The sequence below is a fragment of the Chinchilla lanigera genome, unplaced genomic scaffold (assembly GCF_000276665.1).
Source record: "Chinchilla lanigera isolate Chin_1 unplaced genomic scaffold, ChiLan1.0 scaffold00015, whole genome shotgun sequence".
Taxonomy (NCBI): Eukaryota; Metazoa; Chordata; class Mammalia; order Rodentia; family Chinchillidae; genus Chinchilla; species Chinchilla lanigera.
In genome coordinates, this window is record NW_004955416.1 from 1,897,796 (window position 1) to 1,914,555 (window position 16,760).

At 43.9% G+C, this 16,760-nt stretch overlaps 1 protein-coding gene across 2 annotated transcripts in view; it reads right to left on the minus strand.

Annotated features, from left to right (window-relative positions):
- The window catches only part of Scg5 (secretogranin V), a 46,658-nt gene extending 29,948 nt beyond the window's left edge, over positions 1–16,710 (minus strand). The window contains exons 1-2 of one of the 2 annotated variants that reach the window (XM_005381177.2): positions 16,425–16,710; positions 14,579–14,811 (exon numbers count right to left, since the gene is read on the minus strand). In XM_005381177.2, coding sequence (XP_005381234.1) covers positions 14,579–14,811; positions 16,425–16,573 — 382 coding nt within the window. In that variant the 5' untranslated portion in view covers positions 16,574–16,710. The remainder of the gene's footprint in view (positions 1–14,578; positions 14,812–16,424) is intronic. The other variant, XM_005381176.2, reaches the window with a different exon arrangement.
- Positions 16,711–16,760: the final 50 nt, after the last annotated feature.

Consider the following 16,760-nt stretch of genomic DNA (forward strand, 5'->3'; position numbering starts at 1 on the left):
AGGACTACTTCGGTAAACTGTTGCATACACATATAATAGGATATAATGCAGTTACTAAAACTAATCACATTAATTTGTTATGATATAGGAAAAGGGTCTCACTATAATACTAAGTATAAAATCTACATAAAAATATTCATAGTATGATTTTTGAAACTACATTTTTATAATGAGAAACAAACAAAAAAACTGCATATAAATGCACAGAAAAAGAGACAGGAATAAAACAGAACTGAATGTTAAAAGTGGGCACTTGTAGGTGGTAAAGTATCAACAAACTTTATTTTTTCCCTAAATGATTCACAATGGTTTTTATTACTTTTAGAATAGGAAAAATCCATAGTGTCCTTAAGAATACCACCAAATTTCCTTCTGAATGTGAAGTTGCAAAAACAAAGGCCTCAGAGCAATGATTCTAAACAGAAAGTGGTTTTGACCTGCAGGGGAGACTTGAAAATATTTGGAGGTATTTTTGGTTGTCTCAGCTGGGAAAGTCGACTGGACTGTCAAAGACTGCAGCTCCTGCAACAGAAAACTATCTAGCCCAGAGGTCCACGGTGTGAGGGCATCAACCTGATTCTAGAGTTCAACACGCACCATTCAAATCTAGATCCCACGCCCTTTAGCTGTTCATCTATATGAGTTGTTCATCCTCTCTAAGCCTCAACTTTTCGTTATGAAGTGGAATCATGCACATAGCATTTGTGGAGACAAAATAATAATATATTTTGTATCACATAATAGAGACAAAAAAATTAGTTCCCTTTTCCTAGAACACTGTTATACAAGTCTGTATTTTCTTTCACAAGGTATGATAAAGAGTGCTTTTTATCCTTTTCCTTACATCTCAATTATCCATTTTAAACAAATTTTGAAGTCTGGTAAGCTTTGATGAGGACCAGGGATATAGCTCAGTGGTACAAGTACCTGCCTGGCAAGTACAAGGTCCTGGGTTCAATTCCTGGTACAAAGAAAACAGAACAAAACAAAACAAAACAAAAAGCTTTGATATACTCTCCCCCAGATTCTAGAGTTTTGATACTGGGTTGTTAGGATGAAACAAATTCTTGGCTCTACAGTATTGATTATCAAAAGCTCATCAGGACATGTACTGGCCATGATATAAGTAAAAAGCTGATCTGCGTGGCAAGCTCTGTCCTATAAACAAAAGGCTGACAGAGTAGCATTTGAGGGTGTGCAGAGAACCAAAGGGCACAAAGGCAGGTGTCTCATGGGCATCTCTCATCCACTGCAGCTCCATGTCAAGGACCTGGGACTCACCCACCTACCTGCTTACTTGCAATTTCCCTCCTCTCCTGAATGAGCTCTGCTGATACATCTGGTCCCAGATATGAGGAATGGGCTAGTGAGAGCAAAACTCAAAACCCAAGAGACGCTCATTCTCCCTGCTTCTCCATCAGAGCAGTGCTGTTGCTGCCTGGTAGAACATTGGGACTGTCTGCTGGCTGCCTCTCATCCCCTACGCTGGAATAGAGAGAGGCTGGTAATCACATGCACACACTCCTCAGCGCTCTCACTGAGGGTGAGGGAGGTGATGTGCCCTGCCCTGCCTGGAGTGTGGACACACTGAGGCAGGGTCAGGAGAAGGCCTGAGTGGGTAGGCAGGCTGCAGGAAGGTGCTGCATAGCTACTGGTACTTCTGCCTGTCAAAGCCTTGGATCTAGCAAGCTGGGAGTGAGTTGAACACCTCTCCCTGCAGGCACATCTTCCCTGTCCATGGCCCAGATCTACAGGTGCCAAAACTCTGCCTGTTAAAAAAAAAGCCAGAGATGCTTACTAGGCTCCAGTGTGCTGTATATAGACCTATTTAATGAGAGCCAACTGCCAAAATTTCTACTCACTGACCACACATGCAAAAAACAAAATCCAAACCTTCTAACATAGCAGAATGTATTATTTACTGTCAGAATAACCTTTTCAGACAATAGCACCTGTGTTGATGCCATGTTTTCATACACTTCAGTGACCAAGGACTATTTAGAGTCCAGACAAACTCAGCAAATGGTCCCTCCCATCATTAGCAAGGACAAAAAAGGGGAAGGAGTAAGAGACAAACAAGACCCCCTAGGCTCCGTTCAGGAGACAGGCATCCTCAGTAGTCTGCAGCAAAGGAATTCTTCCCAGAAGGCTCATCCATGCCTGCTGCCTAGAAGGAAAACGTTAGTCATTCACATTTTATCCAAACTGTGCAGAGCGTGTTGACACAGGCCTGCTGAGTAGTTGTACCAGAAAGATGGCATGAAAAAGGTCCCCTGGGCCTCTGCAGGGCAGGCCAACGGCCTAGACTAGCTGTCCCCTCAGCTGTAATCTTTGCCTTTTGCAAAAAAACAAAAGCTTGGCCACGGTACTGAGGGAAACGAGTAGCTGTCCCATGAGCTCCTTCCTGGAAGGGCCAATTGCACGGTCATTTCAGTTCCTGGTTAAGTACTGCTCTGTCTTGGTTAAATCAAAAGCCGGTAGAAAGCTTCTTTTCCCACTACATGAAGAACAACCACTACTTGGTACTGACCTGAAGTGCAATAGAAGGTCTGTGTCTGACCCTCGAGGGGCTTTTAATCAAACAAGTCCAAGTGAACAACCCCTGGAAGAGGGGCTGCTCCCAGAGGAAGATCCATCTCATAGATCGTTTGGCACGTGCTGAGTAATGGCCGTCACACTGAGTGGTGAGGAAACACCTGCCGCCACCCTCTGTGGTCCCATGTTGCAGTATGCACGTTGCTGCCATCTACACACATCTTTTCCCAACACAGAAAGTAATACCCAACACAGCCTTGTATCCAGTACTACGGCCACTGCTGCCACTGGGGGCACCCTAGTTGGGGCATCTTTCTAGTCTGTAAGGAGAGGTGCTAAAGGACACTTTGCAGGCAAAAGGGGCAGAAAGACTACGGGACACAGGAGTTTCCTTGGGTGAACTTAGGGCCATGAGTAACCCAGGCCTTGTGCTTCTGTCCCCAGAAGTTCCCAAGTGGAGTAATTTGGTAACAGCCTTAAATGTGTCCAGACGTGCCAGCCATCTCCACTCCATAGCCATCCTGCAGTCCACACATCTGGATTGAAACAGTACGCTTTTTTCATTTCCTCCTGCCTGAACCTGAACCCCTGCAATCTACATCTCCAAGGAAGCCCAACTCAAGTACAAATGACCTGTGATACCTTCTCTGGGGCCAATGCTCTGCCCTGCTAGAACTCTTTCGGGGGCGACCGTGTGACCCTCCCGCGGGGTGCTCGGCTTCCATCTGGGCATGGAGCACGAGCATTCTTATGTCCCTTTCTCCCACGTGGTCTTCAGCTTCCTCCAGGTAGGTTTCAAGTCATAACAGGAGGTGAAGGATGGGCCCTCCTGTTCCCTGCTATCAGTTTGTGTCGCACCCTCTGGCTGGCCCACCTCATTGGAATGAAGCACTGAGTGAAAACAAAGCCACTGTCCTTGGTCTTTCTTGTGTTTTGTCACTCTTATCACATACGTCTGCCCTGAAATACCAATGGAAAATGCTGCTGGGCATGGAAAGTAGTCTAATTCTGCTCCAGCCCTCATTTTACTGCAGAGCTGCTCATTTCCTCTGGTCACAGCTCCACCTTCAATAAAAGGTTAAAAAAGATAATGCCTCATTCCTACTCATTTTCTGAAAACCCTATGTAAACACATTAGATCCATGTTTACTTGTTTTGAAACACATCAAGGTCTATGTCTCTGGCAATAGTAGGCCCGTGAAAATTACTTGTGTAAATAAAAGTAGAAATGTATTAGATGATATTTTAATAGAGGTTTGGTTCAAGGACGTCTACACAGCCAGAGATGCCAGCAAGTGGACAGTCTGTTCTCACGCCACTGGGAGCGAGCTTTCCAACTCATCTGCACACGCTCCTCCCACTGCCATCAGGTGTGTTCACACAAATGTGCTTCACTCTTGGCTGGGCATCGGATTACTTTTCGGGATATTAAACTTCTTCCTATAATCTCTTTCATGGAAAAATGTAGTATTTATAAAGTCACAGAGGCAAGAATTGGAATCAAGCAAGTCTGAATAAGGAAAAGTCATTTTCTTAGGCTTCAGAAAGCACCCATCCTTACTATGGTTTCACATTCCTGACTTCTAAGGTAACTCCACAGGCAGTAGAGCACTTAATAAGGCCAAGAAGAAAACTGATTCTTCTAAAGCTTAAAATCTGCCTATTGGGAGTAGTTTCCCCAGGCCAACCTTAGAAGGACACAAGGAACAGGAACATATAAAGGAAAGATAGGACCATTTCCCAACTCTGAAGCTATTTACAACTGGAAACAAATGTGATAGAAGGAAAGACACAATCACCATCAGAATGATGCTCTGTATTTGTTTTTGGTTTTGGTTTTTTTCCGGTACCGGGAATCGAACTCACGACCTTGTGCTTGCCAGGCAGGCGCTATGCCGCTGAGCTAAATCCCCAGACCCGATGCTCTGTATTTGTATTGTGTGATATTTCATATTTTCCCAAACATCTTCATATACATAATTTGATCTGGCTGCCATACTAACCCTATGGGGTAGACTGCATGGCTTCTCTCCATTTTTGCATTGTGAAGTGAAACTTCGCATGAGTAGACACAGTGCTGTTGGGCTGGACTGAGACAAACTAGAACCCCTGGACTTTCTGCCTCATTGCTCCTCCTGTTCACTATACAAACCACTCCCATCCCCACCCCCACCACACCACATACTCCTTTCTCTACTAAAACCACATGGCACACCAGTCATCAAAAGTGCACACTCAGTTTTATTGCATGCCAAACTGTACTGCATGCTAAATCCTTCCAGCCTGCTTCAGTAACTTTCTTTATGAACTGTGGTGCCCAAGGTATTTATATCAATTTGTTCCAAGGGGGCAGTTTGTTCGAACATTTGCTTCCTGAAGCTCCATGTCCCTGAAATACCATCCACCCAAATCTGCATGTGGTTTACCACAACTCGTAGGATCATTAGTTTCTCAGCTAAATATCACAGGATTATACAAGTTTATGGGAATAGAAGACAGTTATTCTTGGAGAGATGCACTCAGACCTAACAAAGCTGGCTTCCAACTAACTTGTGCAGCTCAAACAACAGTAGGTAACTTTAAACTTTTTAAATCCTTTTATATCAAATGAGACAGATATAGGAAAAGTATTTTTGCAAACCATAAAATATCACATAAAATTTGTGATATTACTGTGAAATTACTGTTATTCCACTTCCTACATTGCGTGATCCCTTCGTCAGTTATTGTCCATGGTGGCTTCCCTGGGACTCAGCACATGTCTTGTTTCTCACTCTTTTTCCAGACAGCAGGTCTCAGGGGACATGAAGTAGAGTCCTAGCTTAACTATCTGGGCTTTGTACAGATATGACTGGGAGGATACCTAACAAAGTTGAAAACATGAGGAACTGAGAAACCTCCTGCGCAAAGCTCACACTAAAGGAAAAAGTAATCTGGGGTCTGCCGACCTGGAGGTAGGGAGAAGTAATGCCCTAGAGATTTTTTTTAAATGCCCAGTGCTTAGATTTGTCACCCTGTGCAATCTCCCTTGTGAATCCCATGAAGGGTAGGAAGGGCAAAAGCTAGAAAGTGGCTAGGAACAATATTACGTTTCTAGAAAATCTCACTGGAGTTTAAGGACATCAAGATACCACTCGGGCTGTGGTAACAAAATACCATAGACTTGGTGCTATGGTTTGGATGTTGTTTATTTCTTAAGGATTCATGGGTTGGGAGCTTGGTCCTGAGTGGTGATGGTAGAAGGGGACCTTCTCAAGAGGTAGAGTCTAGTGGGACATCCTTTGGTCAACTGAGGTCATAACTTCAGAAGAGACTGAGGGACCCAGTTGTGCTTGCTCACTCTCTCCCTCTCTCTCTCTGTCTCTCTGTCTCTGTCTCTCTGTCTCTGTCTTTGTCTCTGTCTCTCTCTGTCTCTCTCTCTGGCTTCTCATTTAGTGATGTGATCTCATCTTCACAGATGTTTTCCCAACATTCTGTGACACAGCTAAGAAAGCCCTTCCAAGAGCTAAGCCTATGCCAGTGCAGTTCCTTGAACCTCCAGAACAGTGAGCTACCTAAACTCCTTGCCTTTATAAATCTATCTTGCCTCAGGTATTTGGTTATAGCAATGTAAAATGGACTCATATACTAGATAATTTATAAACAATCAAAATTTGTTTCTCATAGTACTAGAGGCTGGAAAGTCCAAGATCAATGTGTCAGCACATTTTCATCTGGAGATGCTTTTCTCAGAGATGATGCCTTCTATGTGCCTTCACATGATGAAAGGGGAAAACCAGCTTCCAAAAGCCTCTTTTATGAGGGTACTAATCTCACTCTGGAGCCATCCAGACCTAATCATCTCTGAAAGTCATCACTTCTTCATACTACTATATTAGAGATGGGCATCAGCATACTAACTTGAGGGAATACAGATGTTCAGACCACAGTACGCTTGGAGAGGATTTCCTGCTGCCTTTCCAACTCAATGCTCCCACTACAGCAGAATATGCTGAGGCTGCCATAGCTCAGTGGCACCTACCACCAGCTGCGGTGGGAGACAGTGGTGGTGGAGACTTGGTGGTGCTCAGCTGCAACAGGCAAGGGAAGAAAAGGGGCAAATTTTAGCTTCAAACACATACAAATGGCTTGCATTTTAGCACAGTCCACCAATGGGTAAACCCTAGCTAGCCCCTCTTAGGAATGTCCTCCAATCCTCCTGAACATACCCAGTTCAAGGCCACAAGACACCTCTTTTTCTCTTGAGAGCCCACACTATTTCTTTCAGTGTGCACTTTTAAAATTCTGTTTAATAAATCCCTTTATTCCTCTTTAAAAAAAAAAAGCTACAGGGAGCTGAGGAGTGAAGGTCATCCTTAAAAACACCCATTTCACACTTTGGTCTAAGTCCAGCTCTACCTGAATCTGTATCTATGATTGTCTTAAGACACAGTAAGATGTGTTGAGTGGAAGAGAAGACAAAAACTCTGGGTCGAGCCCAGGCTTTGAATCCACAGACAAACACCAGCTGTGCTATGCATTGAGTGTTTGCGTCCTTTCCAAAATGGATAGGTTGAAACCAATGTGATGGCAAGAGAGGCCCCAAAGAGCTCTCCCTCCCTGTCTTCATAATGCGGGTGGCTTATCTAATCAGTAGAAGGGATAAAAAAATACTAAGTTTCTCTGAAGAGGAAGAAATTCTACCTCCAGACTTTTCAGTCTCAAGATTATCAACTTTTCCTTTTGTCTTTAGCCTATAGGCGTGCCCTGAAAATTTTCAACCTGCCAGCCACAATTATGTAAGCCAGTTCCTTAAAGTAGATCTCTGCTTTCCTATATATAAACAGCCTACTGATTCTGTTTCTCAGAGGACACCAACTAATACATCTGGGTTCTGTTGGGTTCCATGAAAAGATGGCATTCAGACTGGCTTAAGATCCAATGAATAAGAAGTGAATATCTCATAATGATTTCTTGAGTCAGAAAACTGGTATAGCAGTTAGCAGTTGTACATAGTAAACCTCATTTTAGTAGTTGAGCGGATTTTCTGTGTCTCTCTTTCACATTTTAAGATAGTCATATTTTATTTAAGGGATGAACTAAAGATCTCATATGATTCAAAATTTACATTATTCAAGGGCAATCCTTATTAAGAATGATAACAATTTCTGCCTATTAGCTAAAATGCAATAGGCACTGTTAACTATTCTTAAGCCTACCTCCTTGAAATTTGTGATTCTCAATAAACTTTTTTTTGAGGAAATTCAGATTTCTTGATTTTTGTGTACATAGTAGGAGTTATTAAGTTTTTATATTACACTATTGAGAAGATACATAAAATGATCACACAAAATTCACCAATAGCCCATTAAGATTATTTTCTTTTCTTTTTTTTAATGTGTTACTGTCTTTGATCACTCACATTCTTATGTCTGGTAGACTGAGCAACTTGGTTGAAAATAACAATATGTAATGTAGCAACCACTGTAAATTCCTATCATTTTGTTTTGAGGTCATGTATCACTTTTGTAGTTTTTGTGTTGTTTTGATTTTGTCTTCATTGTTGTTTTGTCAGTTTTTAATTTTTAAATTAAAAAAACCTAAAAAACAGGATTATTTTCCAGTTTTGTTCTAGGTTTATGCCTTGCTAAAACATTTATTTCTCTTAAAACAGAAAATAGACAAAGATGACTCCTTTGGGTCTTTTAACTTTGAATTTATGTTATAAGATGCTGAGTAATTATAAATGTAAATATAAAAAGCTTATAATTAGTAAGTAGTAGTTAGATGATATTGATAAAAAGTTAAAACCAGTGTCATCTAAAATTGTAAACTATCAAGTATATGGTAGAGGTGTATGAGATGTATCACTTGCCCCCTCCCCAAATAAAATTAAAAGGCCTTGGAGAATTGCTATATTGCATTTTTATATTCTTATTTTAATGAAGAGGCAGCTAGAAACAGTACTGAGTGTCTCAAATGCCTGAAGCCAGTATCTCCAAATGTTTCCGCCTCCTGCCACAGCTCTGCTGCTGTCTTCTCCCCAGGCCTCCACCTGGGCTCCGGTTCTTCTCCGCTTGCCCTCCTCAGGGGCCTGCTCTCCTTCCTGTATCTTTAGCTTTTCCTCTCTATTGGCTCTTGGCAACAATATTTAAACAAGTTCCAATCTGTCATATCCTAAAACGATGACCCTAACAAAAGCGTTCTTCAGATGCACATCATCTTCTCTAATCCTTCCGTAGCTGTTACCCCCATCAGCCCCAGCCTGACAATCTGGGAAGATACTTTTCAGCTGCATCTTTCTTTCCTTCACATTATCCCTCAATCCACTGCAGTATGCTTTTGGCTCTACCACTCCACAGAGTTTGCTCTGTTCGATGCTCCCAATAACTTCTGTGTTGCTACCCTAGCAAATACTTCATGTGCCCTTATTTCACGTGACCATCCTCTCCCATTGTGACAATTGTGACCACTGCCCCTTCACAAAACACTCTTTCCTGGTTTTCTTTATGCTGCATATCTAGTTTTCCTTTCTTCTCAATTTCCCCATTTCCTTGCAGATTCTTTGCTCTTAGGTCCTGTGCTTTTCTTATTGCATAGGGCAACACCATCCATTCCTATCACACCAGGCACCACTAACCTGGGGTGACTTGAAAAATCTCTCCTTTCTCCCAGACAGCTCTCCTGTGTTACGCACACCTCCTGGCCTTCTGGACATCTGTACATAGGCACTCTCAACCACAAACGAAATCAGTCATTATTTTCATCTTCCCTGCCTTTCTCCCCTCCAAGAAAAAGACTACTTCTTATTCTAGCCACACAATTACTCAACATACAAAATGGAAAATCATCCAGGAACTCTTTGAAGGATCTAAATTTAGGGTGGGCTCAAGCTAAGCCCAAAGGACTTGGGCTAAACTGAAGGCCCCATTCCACCCAAAGGCAGCCTGTACACGAATATTCTCATCACTTCCACCCCAATGGGATTTATCTCGAAACAGATTTTAATTGAGATATCTGAGTCAGAGTCAGCCCTACTCCTTCCTCCAACTGCAGAAAGACCAGCCAGAAACAAGTGAGGCTCCAGGACTGCGTTTCCAGGCACACTCTCCCTTCCTCTGACCTCCAGTGGGAAGCAACCACTGCCACTCCGTGGCACAGTGGAGGTACTGCAGCTCCCTTAACCAAGGCCGAAAGTTGGTCAAATGGAGGCTCTTTGGGACTTCCTTGCCTCTTCAAGGAGGCTACCCTACAAAGGACCCCTTCACTTGACACTTAATAAGAAAATAATCTGGGTTTTCTTTATTTTGAAATTTTACAAATTGGGAGTTCAAAAGTCAGTGTTATAAAAAATCTTTTTGGTATTTTTATGTTTGTGATATCAGTTTAAACTTATTTGGAACCATTCAACGATAATATTTATAAATTTTTATCTTAATGGTTTATCACAGAGTGTTATCACAGTGCTACGTAGGTGATGGCCTAGAGTGTGGGGGAAATAAATAGGTGGCACTTAGGACCGCTGATCTCTGAGGCTGTTAATGTTCTGAAAAGTAGAGCACTTTTTCTGGTGTGACTCATTTACCTCAACATGATTATCAGCTGGCAGAGCCAAGAGTCCCCAGCCATAGCAATGGCTCCAGGATGGCTTTTCTTGTTTCTGGGGGATAAAATAACAACAGCAGCTACTGAGCTATGTCCTCAGGATCAATGCACAGCCCTGTGAGTACCGCTGAAGATGAGCACCTCACATGTACTGAAGCATAGCTAACCTGTATTGCTAACCAAATGCAGTCCAAAATAAGACTGGTACAAACCTTTAAAGATTTAAAATGTGCTGTTGCTAATCCACATAGAGGAAGCAGGCCTGTACCTCAGTTACTCACAATTCCCACCAACTGCACATGAGAAAGTGGTCTGGAAGCCTCTTTTCGTATATGAGAAAAATAAGCCTCAGGGAAGTTGCCAAGATCACGCTCAGCTAGTAAATAGTGTGGCCTTGACACAAAGGCAGTTGTCCTTGCCATCAACGCACATGCTGTTTTCTTTGTATAACCTCAAACAGGTCACTATTTAATGCATTTACCTTGTGTTTTTGCTCTGCTTTTGGCCAGCATGCACTAACAGTTTTTTTCCTTGATGTTACATATTCATTCTTCAAATATTTACTGAGTGCCTGCCATGTAGCTCAGTGCAAAGCCCTGGGTTCAATCTCTAGTACCAGAGAGAGAGAGAGACAGAGAGACAGAGAGACAGAGAGACAGAGAGAGACAGAGAGACAGACAAAGACACAGAGACAGACACACACAGAGGAGAGACAGCACTTATATTCCAATGGGGAGACAGACAATAAGCAAGTAAACGAGCATTAATTTTAAGCAGAGAGGGGCTGGGGATTTAGCTCAGTGGCAAAGCGCCTGCCTGGCAAGTGCAAGGTCGTGAGTTTGGTTCCCGGTACCGGAGAAAAACCAAAACCAAAAAAAAAAAACAAAAAAAAAAAAAACAAAAAAAACCAATTTTAAGCAGAGAGTGGAGGGTACACAGATAAAGCAGGCAGGAGAGCCTCTTTAAGTGGGTATCTTTGAAAACTCAGATCTGAACAAAAGGATACAGCTACATCTCTGTAGAGTGGGAGCAGCAATCTGTGTGAAAGACTTAGGAAAAAGACACAGGTATAACCAAGGGACACAACCCCGGGGCGACTGAAGGCTGCAGTGAGGCTGGGTCAGATGGGTCACAATAAGGAGGCCGGGCCATGCACGAGATGTGGATCCTTATAGGTCATGGCATGAAGGGTCAGGGGCCAACAGAAATCCACAGGGGTGACGGATCTGACTTTAACTTTTAAAGTTTCACTGTCGTTTTCCTGTGGAGAACAGCTGGAAGGGGACCAAGAGTAGAAGCAGAAAGACTAGGTGGAAGGCAATTTCAGAAATCTATGCCAAACCCCATATATTTGGACCAAAGTGTTCACAGTAGAGCAAGAAAGAAGAAGACAGGCAAATTTCAGATGTATTTCAGAGATGGAAATGAAGTAAGCTGTTTACCATCTGGGCATGACGTGTGATAGAGAAAATCAAGGATTCCTCTAGGTTTTTAGCTTGCATATATGGATAAGTAGTGACACTGTTTCTGTATATACAAAAGACTGATATAAAAAGGTTGGGAAAGGTGGTGGATAGAGACACAGTAATTTAATGAAACACAGAAGTCTATGGATATACAAGAAAGAGTCGTCAGCAATGAAACAGATTTAGTCAAGAGGATGAATGAGGTCATCCAGAGAACTCAGAATGAGAAAGTGGGTCCAGCACTGATCCCCGGACAAGATACCACTTAGAGGATGTAATAGTTCGGGTTTTTTCTTTTTTCTTTTTTTTTTTGAGAGGGGCGTACCAGAAATCAAATTCAGGACCTTGTTCTTGCCAAACAAGGCACTGTGCTGCTGAGCTATATCTCTGGCCCTACAGGATGTAACAGAAGAGAGGGAGAAATATGCAAATAAAGCAAAAGTGATTGTAGTCATCCCCTGGTATTCAGGGTTCCAGGACTCCCACAGATACCAGAGTCTGAAGATGCTCAAGTTCTTTATACAAAATGGCATGGTATTTCTGTATAACCTTCACATGCCTGTTCATACATTCTAAATTATCTCTAAGTTACCTTAGTACAAATACATTGTAATTTTATGTCAATAGCTGTGATACTTTACTGTTTAGGTAATAATGACAAGGGGAAGAAGCCTACACTTTCCTAGGTGCAATTTTCTACCTGCATATTTTCAGTCCATAGTTTTAGCCCATAGATGTAGATCCCATATGAACAGAGGGAAACAGCAAAGCCAACCATGGATCATCTTCACATATCTTGATATCTTAGCACCAAAACTAAGCAAGACAGGAGGAGGCTGAGTAGAACAGAGGTAGACAGTACAGGTGAAGGACAGAGGTTGTTGGCTTTAAAATCATCAGTGTAAAAGGCATCTCATAAGTAATACAGGAAACATCGAACTTTTAAACTTTCTCTGAAAACCTGCTCCTTTTGTGGAGAAATGCTCCTCATCTAGGTCCTCAAGCCAAATATCTTGGTGTCACCCTTAACTCCTTTTTCAGCCCCTACCTCCAGATCACCATCAAATCGTATTGACAGTGACTGCAAACCATGTCCATAATGGGACTCTGTCTCAGCATACCTATAGCCCATCAGGCTAATATAACTCTGTTCTGAATCATTACAGTAGCCTCCCAAACAAGCTCCCTAATTCTACTCCTCCCTCCTCATCAGCATATGCTCAACATAGCACTCAGAGTAACTGTTCTTATGGCTAGGCTGGCCCCAACACTTTGACCAAAGCCAGGGACAGCTTCAGGTCCATTCTCAGAGGAAAAGGCAAAGTCCTCACAGGCTTTATGTAGCCTGTTCCCACACACCCAGCCTCCTACCTCTCTTCCTGGCTTTGAAGAAGTAAATTTCCATGTTGTGACTAAGAGTATTTCTAGGCTAAGAGTACTTCTAGGAGCTGAGAGGGGTACTGCCCACAGTCAGCAAGAAAAAGGAGACTGCAGCCCTACAAAATGAAGGGAACTGAATTCTTCAAACTACCTTAAAAGTTTTAGAAGATCCCCAAGCTCCAGCTGAGATCGTATCTCTGCTCAACACCTGACTTCAACCCGGTGAGACCAAGCAGAGGGTGCAAACTCCAGACCAGTGGAAACTATGAGATAATAAATGGGTGTTGTGTTAAACTGCTAAATGAGTGTTAGTCTGTTATACAGTAGTAGAGAACTGAGACACAAGTCTGTATTTGCCCCTTACGCAGACAGGGATCAGGAAGACTTAGGTTTGCCATCAAAGTGCATCACCCGAAGGTGAGGAAAGAGTGATAGAAAGAGCTCTAAATTCTAAACTGTGTAAATCATGCTGTTTCATACTTTCATGCCTTTTCAGTGTAGTTCCCTGAAGTTTTCCCATATGAACATCAAATCCAAGTCGAATGTTGCTTCTTTAGAGCAGCATTTCCTTATAGCCACCCCATTCACTCCTGAGCAGTGTTCCCACTCTGCTTCCACAGCGGTGATGTGCTTGTATAGCTAGAAAACACTTGCCGGGAGGCACGTGCTAACTTTTTATGTCTGTCCCCTACCGCATCCACACTGTGTATATTTTAGGGCAGGCTGGTCTCAGTCTCCTGCAGAGCGTGCGTGCCAAATAGGTAGATACTGAGTGAATAAAATGGAAACCTGGATAAACACAGGCTTTCGTGTCCAGAGACGGCCTGTTTCACTCCTAGCACAGCTGACCAAGCCTCAGGTATCAATGGAACCTCAGAGAGCCTTCTCCATGACAACACCAGGTGATTCACCAAGCACTTCCTGCAGGAGAAGGGCAGATATTTATTCTCTCAGAGAAACTGATCTGAAATGAATCATGTGCTTGAAGCAACAGGCGGCAGAAGCTGAGAAGATATTAGATTCTCCCCCAAAAGGAAGGCAGGAAGCCCTGCCTGATTTGTTTTGATTCGAGCCCTACACAAAGGAGGAGAGGTTCATTTTGGCTCATGTTTTCAGTCCATAGCTGGCGGCTTCCAAGGCAAGACGGTAGAGAGAAGTAGGGGCGGAAAGGCTGCTCACATGTTGGCAGCCAGGAATCAGAGAGGAAAGGGACCAGCCTGGGAAGAAAATACACCCTCCCAGGTCACCACGGCCCAGAGAGGAGCCTCTTCTGACCAAGCCACCCCCCCACAACATCACATTTAGCTGTGGTGCCCCATGACTCAGTCACCTGCCAAAAGCCCCACCAATGCATGTATGAAGCTCTTGGGAGAAATCCAGATACAAACCCTAACAACCTGTTATGTAACAGACTTTGTGCTAAGCTAAGGCTGCAGCTGCAAATTAGGTACAGAAGGGCACTGCTCTCACAGCACTTACATTCTCATGTGGGCGGGTGAGGGGTGCATATTCGCACTGTGTAGAAGAAGCAGCAAGCATAATCAGTCTCAAGTACTAATTATGAGATTTAAAATGCAGAGGGAGACTTCACACTGTCAGAACACAATAAATACCTTCGATACTCTGCGGGCCCACAAGATTCATGGCCTGGTGAGCTGGATATTCTACCCGCGGCCTGGCAATGCCCAACTGCTCCATGACACCATGAAGCAGCCTCTGGATATCTGTTTCTGAGACGCGGTCAGGAGTCCGTGGGCTATAAGCGAAAGTTGGAGTCCATCCAAACGCCAGCCAAAATAGTAGGCCAGAGAGCATGGCAGAGACCATTCTGGAGACCATTTTTAACCTAGCGAGAAAGACCAAATTTACATTGATCACACCAGCTGTGATGATGCAATCATGTAACCACCGTAGGTTGTTGTTCAAGGGCCACCTAAGTAGAGACAGCAGTGAAAAATCCCTGGAGGTTTGCTTTTCTCTCAAGTGTTCATGTAAGGCAGTACCTCATAGAGGGAAGGTATGATAAAAACCAAATGGTCTGAGATGTAATTCTTTCCATACTTGAATTCCTGGTAAATCTGGGACCCTGAAATGGCAGTTCTCACTCATATGCTTTATGTTTCTTAGCTCCCTTAGGAAGATACTTAGAAGGGGAATAGCTGGGTTGAATGAAATTTCCATTTTTAGTTTTTTGAGGAATCTCCACACTGATTTCCATAATTGTGTACTAGTTTACATCCCCACCAACAATGTAGAAGGATTCATTTTTCCCCACATTCTCTCCAGCATTTGTTATTATTTGAATTCTTGATGATGGCTGTTTACCTCTAACTTCACCACTCTCTCCTTTGCTTACCAAAGCAAACAAAAACTTCCTCTAATTTGGAGAAAGGGTCGGATTTCGAGTTTGCCCAGTCTTAGGCAAGAAATGGCTAATGAGCAGCAGTTAGGAAGACACAAAGAAGCACAGAACGTTTAGGTGGGCATGGTGGCAGAGAGTGTTTCAACTTCCCAACCAATACCACGGAGATCCTGAGGGGAATGAAAAGCCACACAGCTCAGGCCCTGTCCTGTGATCTGGCAGGAACAGGTGAGCACCTCAGCTGTCTCTTTTGCAAAAAGCAGATAATACAAACATCTGGCTTACAAGGTTGTTGTGACGATGTGTGCAAATACACCTAAATAAGCTTAGGACTACGCCACAGCACACAGTGAGGCCCCGGGACAGCTAGTATGGTGCTGGTAATATTGCCTTGTCGTTCTGGAGGGTAGGGTTTGGGAGAGCTGTAGTGGTGAAAGACACACCAAGGGAAGGAGGGGGAACAAACATCTGGGGATCTATGTATGGGTGCCCATGGCTATGCCTACAGAACAAGAGGTCCTGTTCTTGCAGCTGACCCTGCGGCTGTTAACCTGTTGAGGACGGCTGCGACGTGTCAGGCAGCAGTCACGCAAAGCCTCCTTTTGAAATTCTACTCAGGGCTGGGAGATCAGAGGAGAATGAGGCAAAACCACGGATTTTCTTTGCTGAGACTGAAATATTCACACCCCTCAATTTCGTCTGCAAAGAAAAGGTTTTCTTCTAGCTGCCCCCAGATATAAAACCTTGCTCCTCAAAGAGCTGGGAACAGCTCTTTGTTGGAACAGTGAAATCTGCAGTTGTGATGAAAAGGCCAGAGGCAGATGGCAGCCCTCACCCTCATCTCATCTTTCTCTTACAGCTCGGAAAGCAGGAGCGTTTCCTTTTGCCCCAGCTGATGCGGATCTGATCTAACTACCCAATTTCCTCCTCCAGACTCCCTTCCTCCCATTTATCGCCTGACCACTAAATTCCCCACCTTCCTTTGTCTGACCCCAGCCTCAAGCTCTAGGCTTTCGGCGGGGCACCTCCCCCACTCCCGAGGGCCTCGCTCCCTTCAGTGGGCGCAGGGGGTCAACCCACACCCGCGCAGTACTCACCCGGGCTGCAGGGAGCCTGGTGCGGTCTGGGCCTGCTGTGTGCGCGCTGGGAGCTGGACAGCTCCTGTGTCACGGCCCTCGCAGGAGCCCGCCCGCCCCGCCTCCAGCAGGTGAAAGTGGCTCCTCCCCCGCAGCGCTGCCAGCAGCATCCCAGCTGCGCCTGCGTTTCTCTGGGCAGGCGTCACCGGACATTTCAAACCACGCAATCCGAGTGTAAACCTCTTGACTGTGAAACCTCCTGGATACACTCACTCTCTGTCAACCCCTGAAGCCATCCATCTCAAGCAATTATCTAGACAAGGCGCCTCACCGCCTTTAATGTCACCTCCAGAACAG